The sequence below is a fragment of the Myodes glareolus genome, chromosome 7, assembly GCF_982192425.1.
Source record: "Myodes glareolus chromosome 7, mMyoGla1.1, whole genome shotgun sequence".
Lineage (NCBI taxonomy): Eukaryota > Metazoa > Chordata > Mammalia > Rodentia > Cricetidae > Myodes > Myodes glareolus.
In genome coordinates, this window is record NC_142032.1 from 82307347 (window position 1) to 82320100 (window position 12754).

The window sequence follows — 12754 nt, forward strand, 5'->3', positions numbered from 1 at the left end:
TGGTAACGGGCTCTGACTTCCGGAAGGAGTACGGCTCGCGACGAGGGACATTGGCCTCCTGGAGTGCGCACTGACGGGGCGGCAAGTTGCGGTGCTGCGGGTTCCGGCGGCTGCCCCGTAGGCAGTGTCGCCCGGCGCCAGCTCGGAGTCGCCATGGACTTCTCCAAGTTCCTGGCTGACGACTTTGACGTGAAGGACTGGATCAATGCGGCCTTCAGAGCCGGCCCCAAAGACGGTGCGGCGGGCAAGGCGGACGGCCACGCAGCCAACCTGGTGATGAAGCTACAGCTGTTCATCCAGGAGGTGAACCACGCCGTGGAGGGTGAGCCTCGTAGACGCCCACCTCCCCGACCCTGAGCACCCGCAGGAGCCGGCCCAGGGCCAAGCCTCTCTCTTGGTGGGAAAGCGAGTCGTGAAGTAGTCTGAATTATGGACTTCAGGTTTCACTTTGGCGAAGCCATAACATTTCCTTTGAAATCTAAAAAAAAAAAAAAGTTGGACTTGGTGGTGGCCGCCTGTAATTTTAGCACTGCGGAGGTGGTGGTGGTGGAGAATCAGGAATTCAAGGCTAGCTTCGGTTGCAAAGTGAGTTTGAGGCCATCCTGGGTTATATGAGAACGGGCACACACAGACACAGACAGACAGACAGACACACAGACACACAGACACACACACACACACACACACACACTTTGTTTTCTTATGAGACAGTCTGTGTTGTCTAGGCTAACCTTAAACTCACAGTGATTCTCCTTCTGCCTCAGCTTCCCTAATTCTGGGATTACAAATATGTGTCCCCCACCTGTCTTAAAAAAAAAAAAGCCCGGCGGTGTTGGCCCACACCTTTAATAACAACACTCGGGAGGCAGAGGCAGGTGGATCTCTTTGAGACTGAGACCAGTTTGGTCTACAAGAGCTAGTGTCCAGGACAGGCTCCAAAGCTTCAGAGAAACCCTGTCTCGGAAAATTGAAAAAACAACCCCCCCCCCCAAAAAAAACAAAAACCTCTTTTGCTGTTGAAGTGATGATGGCTCAGTGGTTAAGGGCACACACTACACTTGTAGTGGACCCGAGTTTAATTCCCAGCACCCACATCAGGTGGCTCACTACTACCTGCAGCTCCAGTTCAGGGGCTTCAGAGACCTCCTTGGATCTGCATGAACTGACACACAGACACACCTGTAGTTATATATGGGCAAACGTAATTTTAAAAAAATAAATCTTGAAGTCCTTTGGGGAGTCTCCTGTGGCCTATAACTGGCCTTGAACTTGCTGTACAGTGAAGGGTGGGTGACCTTTGACTCCTGAGTCCTGGGATTATAGATATGTTCTATCATTTCTGGTATAAGGAAGCACTTAAGAGCATTAAATAGTTAACTAATCCTAGTAGTTAGCAGTATATGGAACCGGCACAAATTTATTGTAATATGAGGAAGATGGATTATCCTGAATGAAAACCTTTACTGTGTGTGTGTGTGTGTGTGTGTTATGCTGTGGATTAAACCCAGGTCCTTGCATACTCTTATTTTGTGACAGTCTAACTAAGGTGCCCAGGCTGGCTTTGAACTCGTTCTATGTACCAAGGAAGCCTTGAATTTGCAATCTTGCCTCAGAATCTTGAGTGCCTGGGATTACAGGCCTGTGATGCTATGCCCTGCAGATTTATAGCAGTTTTTTAACTTAAAAATTGCATCTATTTATTGGTGTGTGATAAAGAGAGTGAGTGAATGTGTGTGGATAGGCATGAGAGAGAGAGAGTGAAATAGGGGCATGACTCAGTGCCCTCCTTGCTGTTTCACTGTGCCGACCACACAGTGCCGCATAGCCTGAGTGGTGCTGCAGCTCAGCTTCCAGGGTCTATTTCCCTCGGTCTGGGGGTGGGAGCAGTGGCTCCCACGACCCACATGCTTGTGTTCAGAAGTGTTAGAAACACAGATCTTGGGCCCTGCCTCACACCAACCAGACGAGAGAATAGATGCTGCAGGAATGTACTAAGGACGTTCCTAAGGACACAGGATGACTGGAGACTGTGGCGTTCGTGCCTCTAGGCTGTTGCAGCCTCGGCCATTTTGTATGCATCCATCCTCATGGGTCCCAAAAAGTAAAAGCACCCGGGTTTTGTTTATGATTCCGTTTTCATGTTCATCAGTATGGTGGCCCCAGCTCATGGAGCTGGCATTCACCTTATGAATTTCCAAAAGATCACCTGTGTATTAAGGGAAAACACGAGACAGGCTGGCTTTCATTGGTAGCTCAGGCATGTCCCCGGCCCTTCATTCCACTTTGAAGGCTCTTCCCAGATTCTGAGCACACCGGACACCTAGAAGCTCTAGTGGTTAGAAGTCCTAGTCTCTCATCTCGGATGCTGTCGGGTAAAGTGTCCGTTTGCAGCATCACTGACGGTCCCTAGTCAGTAGAGACTCATAGCAGCTACCCATTTTGGACGAACACCTCTTAAAGGTGTCCTCAACCGGTTCGTTGGAAAATAAAAACGAAACCATATTTGAAGGTCACTTGATAAATACACTTCCTCCTCCCCACTGTGTTGAAGCCAGGTTGTCCTTTAAAGTTTCAGGGGCTATGTGAGAAAACAGTGGCCAGTGAGATGACCTCAGCCAGGGTCATGGCCTCCATAGAGTGATGAATCAAACTGTGTGCTTGAGGAGCAAGCAACCTGACCCAAGACCAGCAGACGACAAGACAGAATGAAGGACAAGGTGTGGTAGTGGGAGCCTGCAATCCCAAGCCCCAGGAAACTTTTTATTGCTTCTTGTAATTAGGAAAACTGAGTATATTCCTGAAAGGGTTGGAATTAGAAGAAAAATATCCCAGAAAAAGTCCAACAAAATAAAAATACGAGAACAAGAAAAAAGACCATGGCAAGCAGATGGACACTAAACTCAACAATACTTAACAAGTGTCTTGCCAGTGAGCTACAGCTCTAGCTCTTGGGTTGTGTTTAAGATTTATTTATTTTTTTTATGTGCATGTGTGCGCATGTGCAGGTGCCCCGAGATCCTGTGAGCTAGAGGTAGAGGCCCCATCCATAGTCCACCCTCTAATAGAGCAGTAATTGTTCTTAGTCTTGGAGCCATCATCCCCCACTTATTGTTTCTTTGAGACAACGTCTCACTATTGTAATCCAGGCAGACCTGGAGCTCCCTATGTAGCCTAAGCTGGCATCACTTTTCACAGTAATCCTGCAGGCCCCTGCTACCACACCAGTGTCCTTCATTCTTTCTGTTGGCCTTGGATCAGGTTGATAGTGGTTGTTTCTGAAGCACACAGTTTCATTCTGCTGAGGACATGGTCCTGGCTGAGGTCACCTCTCTGATCCCAGTTTTGCCACGCATTTCCTGCAGATGCTCAAAGCTGATTGGTAGTGTTACAGGGAAAGTTTCCTTTATGTCACCACACATGGAATTTCCCACCCTACCAGCTCCAGTTTCTACCTCTGGTGCACAGTGCCTTTCTTGAATTTTTGCTGCAGAAACAAGTCTCCAGGCCCTTCAGAACATGCCCAAAGTACTCCGTGATGTGGAAGCCCTGAAGCAGGAGGCGTCTTTTCTGAAAGAACAAATGATTCTTGTCAAAGAGGACATTAGAAAATTTGAGCAGGACACTTCACAATCGATGCAGGTACTTTGGCTTCTGTCTTTGATGTGGGTTCTACAGTTCAGAAGACGCTCTAGCTCACAGGAGATTTAGAACTCAGAACACTATCTGGCTCTCAGGCTGCTTTTCCACCTAACTTGTTTTCTCAGCCAAATTATCTAGGTGAGGCTGGAGAGATGGCTCAGAGGTTATGAGCACTGGCTGCTCATCCAGAGGTCCTGAGTTCAATTCCCAGCAACCACATGATGGCTCACAACCGTCTAATAATGGGATCTGGTACCCTCTTCTGGCATGCATGCAGACACAGGAGGGTGGTAATAATAATAATAATAATAATAATAGTAAATTAGGGGAAGGGTAAGAACACTCACACTTAGGTCAGCAAAGGTGGAGAAAAGGGCACTGTCACTGAATTGTGTACACCGTTTCTCTTTCAGGTACTAGTGGAAATTGACCAGGTGAAGTCCAGGATGCAGCTTGCTGCAGAATCTCTCCAGGAAGCTGATAAGTGGAGCACACTAAGTGCTGATATTGAGGAGACCTTCAAGACTCAGGTACGTTCATTTATGGGCACACTGTTCCAGGCATTTAGGGGAGAACTTGGGGTTTGGAGAAAGCTATCTCACTTGTCATAAGGACGTCAATAGCGGCAGACAGAATATTCGGTCATCTTGGGGGAGGCCAGAAGAAGCTTCCCTAGCACTTCCACCTCTTAATTTTGCCTCTTCTGCTTGACTGAAGTCCAGGGGACATACACAGGCAGGATGGGGTGAGTGCAGCTCTGGCAAGTGACTTCACTCCTCAGAGGCTACAAATGTGACAAACAGGAGAACTTTGAAACCTGTCTGCAGGCAGGCAGTAAAGTGGTGTGGTGTGAAGAATCCTTATAAAGCAAAGCATAGTGTAACCCACCTCTCTCTTGCCTGTAGACACTCGCCAGCTTTAGGCTGCTCCTCCAGATGCCGCCCCCCCCCCCCAGCACCGTGCTGTGGGCGCTGCTTTGCACTTTGTTTGTTTTTCATTCGACAGTCTCCCTACCCCAGAAAAGTCTCAAGTAACCCAAACTGAAACTCCCTAGCACGGAAGTCTTCCAAGTGTTGGGGTTTTGTTTTTTTTTAAAAAGAAAGTCTTTATTTATTTCATATGTTTCTTTTTTTTTCTGCATATATATCTGCGCACTGTGTGCTTGTCTAGTGTCCTCAGAGGCCAAAAGAGAGCATTGGTCCTCTGGAAGAACAGCCAGTGCCCTTAACAATCTCTCTAGCGCTGGGGTTTCCATTTATTTATTTATTTATGTATTTATTTTTTGGTTTTTTGAGGCAGGGTTTCTTTGTGTAGACCAGGCTGGCCTTGAACGCACAGAGTGCTGAAATTAAAAGCAAGTGCTGCCACCACCTGGCAGGATTTTCTTAATATAGATAGTTTTGTTTAATCAAAAAAATTTTTTTAGACAGATGATGGTGGCTCATGCCTTTAATCCCAGTGCTTGGGAGGCAGAGGCAGGCAGCTTTCTGTGAGTTCAAGGCCAGCCTGGTCTACAGAACAAGTTCCAGGACAGTCACGGCTACACAGAGAAACCCTGTCTTGGGGGGGGGGGGAGGAAGAGAGAGACAGAAAGGAAGAAAGATTTATTTTATTTTATTTTTGTTTTGTCTGCATATGTAACTATGTTACATAAGTGCAGTGTCTGTGGATGCAGAAGAGGGCATCAGATTTCCTGGAACTGGAGTTACAGGTGGTTGTTAGCCAACATATGAGTACTAGGAATTGAGCCTGGTCCTCTGGAAGAGCAACTAGTCCCTTAACCATTAAAGCCACTCTCCAGACCCCCCAAAGAGAGTTTTGTTGTTGTTGCTATGCTTTTGTGAAGACAGCTCTCCTGATTTTGTTTGTTCTGAAGTCCTGCCCTCCTAGAGCCAACAGATTATAGCTGTGGGAATTTTTACTGTTATTGTTGTTGTATGTTTATATGTGTGATTTATGTGTGTGGGAGGGTGGAGGACATGCCTTGGCACATGATAGTGGTCAAAAGCCAACTCCTCTATGGAGTTGGGGCTCTCTTGTCACTTTTACATGATTTCTAGGGATCAAACTTAGGTTTCCAGGCTTGCACAGCAAGAATCTTTACCCAGAAAGTCATTTTGCTGGCTCTATCCTTTCTTTTTTTCCTTTATTCCCTTTATTAATAATGTGTTTGTATATGGTGTGGGTGTGTGTGTGTCCATGTATGTGTGTGTGTGTTGGTAAGCACATTATGATGGAAATCAGAGGACAACTTTTGGGAGTTGGTTTCTCCTTCTGGGGTTCTGGGTAGCACTCTTCTGTTGTAGGTGTGGGCAGCAAACGTTTTACTCACTGAACCATTCCTGCATGCCCATCATTATCTTTGAAGTCCAGGAGAGCTTTCCCATCCCATTTCTCAGCCTAATAGGTGTAGTGAAGGAAGTTGCAAATCTACAAATTCTTGGTAAGTATATGAGAGGAAAGTGAGTTTAAATGTAGTCTTTATTTTTCTCAAGAGTGAATTATTAATGTGAGTTAGCTGAAAGCTTTAAGTCCTTATTGTTGGGAGCCCAACCAGTCTAAGGGTTTCTCAGAGGCCCTGATGAAAGGACAATGAGAACACATTAGTTCTGTGTCCTTTCCTAGGGCAGACACAGCAGGTCCAGACTGGGGATGGGCTTGGAAGAGATTAAGGTTTCTGTTACTGGGTACTAGCTTTCCCCTCTGAAGGGCTGTGGTTGTTAGTCTTAAGTGAGCTGTGTCTGACAGGACACGGTGTCCTGTGTTCTCTTTGCCAACATTGTCTGCTTAACTCTCTGCTGAGCTTGGTCATTCCCCTGCTGTAATTCTTCCTCAGTCGGTAGAGTTTGAGACTCTTAATCTCAGGGGCATAGATTTGTGCCCCATGTTGGGCGCCAATTTGTAGTAGTACCAAAGAATTCCACAATAGCCAGGAATGGAGTATAACAAAGATTCATTTCTTTGGGGATAAACTCACAGTAAAGAGTAACAATCTGTAGTCCTCTATGTATGCTGGGAACTAGAACTGAATCCAACAGAAAAAGAGGCTACTTTTCATCTACTTTACAGTACATGAGACCACGTCCAAAGTAGGTCTGTGTCTTAAAGGAGTTTCCACAGCACCTCTTCATCTTCTTTGTTTTGTTTTGTTTTTTGTTTTTTTTTTTCTGAGGCAGGGTTTCTTTGCATAGCCTTAGCTGTCCTGGAACTAGCAACTAGCTCTATAGACCAGGCTGGCCTTGAACTCACAGAGATCTGCCTCTACCTCCCAAGTGCTCGGATTAAAGGCCACCACCACCCAGTTTAATGCTTCTTCTACTTCTTCTTTTTTTTTTCTTCGAGACAGGGTTTCTCTGTATAACATTCCTGGCTATTCTGGAACTCATTTTAATGCTGTACTTCTTAATCACTTGCTTGCCAGCAGCTTATGCAAGATCTCCTGGTCCCAGCCTTTGCTTTGTTGTTCTTGTCTTTGGCAATCTTCATCCTCCCACTCAGCACCTCACCATTTAGGAGTCTGGGATTGGCATAAAATTGAGGATTATGTTGGGTCTTCCCCCCCTCCTTTAAATTATCCTAATTTTTAAATTCCCCACGAATTTCAAAACTGTATTCTTTGCTTTTTTTCTCCAAAGTCACCATCCATTTACTCTTTTTTGACTCTTGCCATTTTTTGTTTGTTTGTTTTTTACTTTGATTGTGTGTTTGTGTGTTTGATGTGTGTATATGTGTGTGCCTGTTCATGTGTGAGTGCAGGCATGTGCCATGGCACACATGTGTGGAAGTCAGAGATAACTGGGTGGTAGTCCTCAGCTTCCACCTTGTTTGGGACAGAGACTCCCTTGTATTCACTGCTTTGTTGGTGTCTTAGTCACTGTTTGATTGCGGTGAAGAGATAACTTATAGAAGAAAGCATTTAACTGGGGCTTACTTACAGTTTTATAGGTTAGTCCATGATCATCATGGCAGAAAGCAGTCAGGCATGGTGCTGGAGCAGTGGCTGAGAGCTTTGCATCCTGATCTACATGCAGCAGACAGAGAGAGTGAGATTGGGTCTGGTGTGGGCTTTTGAAACCTCAAAGCCCACCCCCAGTGACGTACCTCCTCCAACAAGGCCACACCTCCTAATCTTTCCCAACAGTCCACCACCTTGGAACCAAATATTCAAAATATGAGCCTATTGGGGCATTCTTATTCAAGCTACTACTTCAGGCAAACCTAGCTTCTATTTCTTTTTCCTGTCTTCCTTTGGGGCACTGAGATCACACACACTTGTATTATTGTATCTGGCTTTTAAGTAGGTTCTGGGACTCCAAACTCAAGACCTAATGTTTGTACAGCAAATGCTTTTCCCACTGTTTGCTTTGTTTTTGAAGTAGATGTAAAACTGACAACTATGTCAAACCCCTGACTCTCCTGTTTTTGCCTCCAAAGTGGTAGGTTTACTGGTGCGGGCCCCCATGCCAGGCCTGTGGAGTCATTTTTCACCCAAACATTTAAGCCAGAAACTTCAAAAGCCCTTATTCGTCTTTCTTTCCTGTCAGCTCATGCTCTTATCTGCTCAGCACCACTTGCTTTCCAGTGATCTGCCTTTAGACTCTTCAACAGCCACCCCCAGCTTCTTCCACAGTCTTATTCTCCCATGTGACCATAGGGATCTCCTAAAACATAATGGCTTGGCACACGCTATTCTCCTCTCTCCCTTCTTCCCTTGCATATTGCCTCTACATGGCAGGAAGCCTGTGCTTCTCAGCAGGTTGTAGTCTACCTTGGCAGCTCTCCCTGCCTTCCCACCATGGGTTCCCATCTGTGGCTGTTCTGACTATTAGGCACATGTTCTATCTCTGAACTAATCTCTCCTTTTCTTTGTAGCAGAGTAGACCTCCATTTGTCCCTGAATCTCGTCAAAATGTCATCTTTCTTTATTTTCTCTGCTGCCTCCTTTCCTCTTGTATGCAAATCTAATTGCTTCTATATGAGCCATTGTTCTGCAGTGTAATCCTTGTGTCTCAATTCCTAGTGAATGTAACTTTACCATCTTCAAGTCTCAACTGTCTCATACAGTGTCCAACACATCATAGATATCCATTGGATGTTGAAATGAAATACTATCAGCATTGTGGCGGCTCTCACTATAGTCCAGGCTGACTCAGAACTAACTTACTTTGTATCCCAGGCTAGCCTCAGGCCTATGACAGTCTTTCTGCCTCAATTTCTTGAGTACTGAGATTATGAGGCACAATGTTCAGTCTTTTTTCTTTCTTTCTTTTTTTGTTTTTTGAATATCCCCTTTCCTCATTGCTATCTTTCAAATTTATGGCTCTTTTTCATTATTTATTATATATGTGTGTGTGTGTATTCTTAAATACATAAATATATTGTGATCAGTCTCTATAATGATACTTGTATATGTGTTCTCAGGGCTGATCATTTGGCATTGGATAACAAATTGGTGTACTCTTCCCTGGAGAAGACTCTTCCTCCTGCCCTCAGCATTCTTTAGTGACCTTTAGTCCCATGTCTAGGGTAGGGGCCCCTGAGCTTTTCCCCATCTACATTAGCTATCCTTGCTCAGATCATGTTTAGGTTTTTGTGTTAGTAAGACTTCATGGGTGTGGCTTCTGACATTCTAGGATTCATGGTCTCATAGCAAACTCCCTGATCCTCTGGCTCTTACACTCTTTCTGTCTCCTCTTCTTCACCTGTCTCTGAGCCTTAGGTGCAGGAGTTGTGCTGTAGGTGCATCACTTGGAACTGGCCTCCGTAACTCTGCATTTTGTTTGGTTGTGGCTTTCTGTAATGGTCTCTGTCTGTTGTAAAGAGAAGTTTCCTTGATGAGGGGTGAGGATCTGTGAGTATAAGAACAGATGTTTAGACTGTAGTTTTTGATTTTTGTTTCATCTGTAAAATGGGGACATTTATAGGTTCCTGTTAGTATCACTATGAGGACTACACTTGTAGTCACAAGTTCTCTGTCTTAACTAATCTGAACCACCTTCAGACTTCATAGCAGGGACGTAAATCAGGGTGAAGTAAGAATGAAACCTGAATCAGCTAAATTTTGGTAACCAGTGCTGGGTCAAAACTTTCTTCTTCTCCTCCTTCTTCTCCTTCTTATTCTCCTCCTCCTCCTTCTCTTCCTCCTCCTCGTTTTCTTTTTTCTTTTGTTCTTTCTTTCTTTTTTTTTTGAGACAGAGTTTCTTTGTGTAGCCCTGGCTGTCCTGGAACTGGATGTGTAAACCGACTGACTTCGAACTCGAACTCAAAAAGATTAGCCTGCCTCTGCCTCCCGAGTGCTGAGTTTGAAGACATGCACCACCACCATCTGGCAGACTAAGATTTCTTGGAGTCTGACCCAGATCATTTTACTTTAGCAATATTTAAGCACAGCACAATTTTGAGAAAAATATTCAGATAACAGTTGATTCAGTCCTGTGTGTTTGACAGAGCTTAAGACACGTTTATATTGAAACTCTTTACAGAGCACCTGTGGCTTGGTCTGTAAGACAGTTTCTTATTGACTTAGAAACAATGCTCAAGATAATGGTCTAGAGAGAATGACTGAGGTAAACAAACGCCTGGCCCTATGTTAACCTAGAAGCCACTTAGGCTGTTGTAAAGTACACATGACATCTCTAGCAGGATGAGCTTTGTGGCCTAGAACTAAAGCTCAAGGTTGTAGGAGGAAATGTCTGGGATAAACAAACATACTATCCCAGGGGTATGGGCAGAGCCTGGCCCAACATGCAGCAAAGGATACCAAGTTGTAAACTACATTTCACTCAGCATTCTGGGAAGAACAGCCAAATATCTTCTCCCTTTGGAGAGGTCAGCTGTATTTTTAACTTTTCCTGACTTCTCCAGTTCTTATCTGTGTGCACAAGGCATTTTTCCCCTCTATATACACTGATCTGTGGGAATCAATATTTAGAGTGTAGTTAGGATTACACTGGTTTAATAAAGTGGTGGTTGTAGGTTCTCTTCCAAGATTCGTGACTTTCTCACCCTGGGTGATTGTCTGGGCATCCAGTACCAGGCATGGCATCCCTCCTGTTGAGTGGGTCTTGAGGTGCTGGTTACCACCAATGGATTTTTGCTGCTTCTGCCCCCCTTAGGGTTATCATGCCAAACTGGTTGTTGTGGTTCATAGGTGTCATAGCTTGGTGTTATTTGCTTCCTCTCCCAGAAACTTGCATGGTGTTTTCTGGTACCATGGAAGCTAGTTCTCAGGGAGGAGCATTCTGGTCCATTCCAGTTCAGTCAGGGGCCTCTCTCTGGGCCCTGTGTCTGAAGTGGATGGTGTCTTCAGAAATAAGGGCTTACCTTCCTCCACTAGGAGGAAGCCAAGAGCAACAGCAGTAACCTGTAATGTGTTTTGGGAGTCTTTTGGACAATAACCCTGACCAATAACTAAAAAGACAGCTTTTCATGCTTGGTGTTGGCTTTTGTTAGATGATCTGTGGTTATGAGAGGGAGTATTATTAGCCAGATGGGAAAATTTCATTTACCCTTTCTCTCATTGCACACACACACACACACACACACACACACACACACACACATATACACACCTACTTATGTATAGTATAGGTACTTTTAGGTAGATGGTAGGACTTTTCAGACATCCTTACTGTTACTTTACCCTTCTCTTTTCTTCTGTATTTGTTTTCCTTCCCCTCCTTAACTAGAGCTGACCTTCCCCATTTCCCTCTTCAGATTATGTGTACCCTGCTGTTTACCTCTCTACTGCTCTATCCCCTCCCTCTCCCAGTGGTCACTCTTTACTTTCCGGGTTTCTGCACTCACTCCAGGATTATATTCACATTTGAAGATGTGGTGCTAGGAACTTTCAAAGCGAGAACGTGTGGTGTTTGTCTTTCTGGGTCTGGGTGCCTCACTCATGATGATCTTTTCTAGGTCCATCCATTTACTTGCAAAGTTCATGACTTCATTTTCTTTACAGCTGAGTAGTATTTCATAGTGTATATGTGCCGCATCTTCTTTATCCACTGATAGGTTGAAGGACATTTGGGCTGTTTCCATTTCCTTGCTGCTGTGAATACAGCCACAGTGAACTTGACTGAGCACGCATCTATGGAATAGGATATCTAGTCTTTTGGGCATTATGTCGAGGAGTCGGATAGCTAAATTTTGTGGTTGATTTGGTTTTAGCTTTTTGAGAATTTTCCACCCTGATTTCCATAGTGGCTGCAGCAGTTTGCAGTCCAATGAGGGTCCCTCTCCCTCACCTCCTCTCTAGCGTTTGTTGTCAGTTGTTTTGTCAACCTTTGCCATTCTGATTGGAGTGAGATGAAATCTCAAAGCTCGTTTGGTTTGCACTTCCAATTACTAGGGATGATGAACATTTTTGAGAGAGATATTTCTTAGCCATTTCTCTTTCTTTTGAGAACTTTCTGTCTCTGTTCAGGTCCCAGGGTTTTTTTTGTTGTTGGGTTTTTTTTTTGTTTTGTTTTGTCTTTCAGACAAGATCTCATGTAGCCTAGACTAGCCTTAATCCTTCTGCATCTATATCTACTTCCCAAGTGCTGGCATTATGTTTATGCACCACCACACACCAGAATTCCTTAGATTCTTTTATTTTTAGTTTAGTTTAATTTTGTCTTAGTTAGGGTTTCTATTGCTGTGAAAAGACACCATGACCATGGCAACTCTTATAAAGGAAAATATTTAATTGGGGTGGCTCGTTTACAGTTCCAGAGGTTCAGTCCATTATCATGACAGAGCATGGCAGCAGGCAGGGAGACGTGGTGCTGGAGAAGTAGCTGAGAGTCCTGCATTTTGAAAGCAACAGAAAGTCAGCTGAGACACTGGGCTACAGTATCCTGAGCATAGGAAACCTCAAGCCTGTCCCCGCAATGCCACACATCCTCCAACAAGGCTGTACCCACTCCAACAAAGCCATACATTCTAATGGTGCTACTCCCTATGAGATTATGGGGGACCAATTACATTCAAACTACCACACAGGGTCTCACTGTGTAACCCTAGTTGGTCTGTAATTCGTATAGACCGGGCTAGTCTCTAACTCACAGAGATCCTCCTGCCTCTGTCTCCTGAATACTGATGTTAAAGGTGTATGCTATCATGCCCAGCA

At 44.7% G+C, this 12754-nt stretch overlaps 1 protein-coding gene across 2 annotated transcripts in view; it reads left to right on the plus strand.

The window, feature by feature from the left end:
• Positions 1-42: 42 nt before the first annotated feature.
• The window catches only part of Cog7 (component of oligomeric golgi complex 7), a 70900-nt gene continuing 58188 nt past the window's right edge, over positions 43-12754 (plus strand). Inside the window, exons 1-3 of one of the 2 annotated variants that reach the window (XM_087908493.1) lie at positions 43-322; positions 3491-3639; positions 4053-4169. In XM_087908493.1, the coding sequence (XP_087764619.1) occupies positions 154-322; positions 3491-3639; positions 4053-4169 (435 nt within the window). In that variant the 5' untranslated portion in view covers positions 43-153. Of the gene's footprint in view, positions 323-427; positions 586-3490; positions 3640-4052; positions 4170-12754 lie in introns of those variants that run through there. The other variant, XM_087908494.1, reaches the window with a different exon arrangement.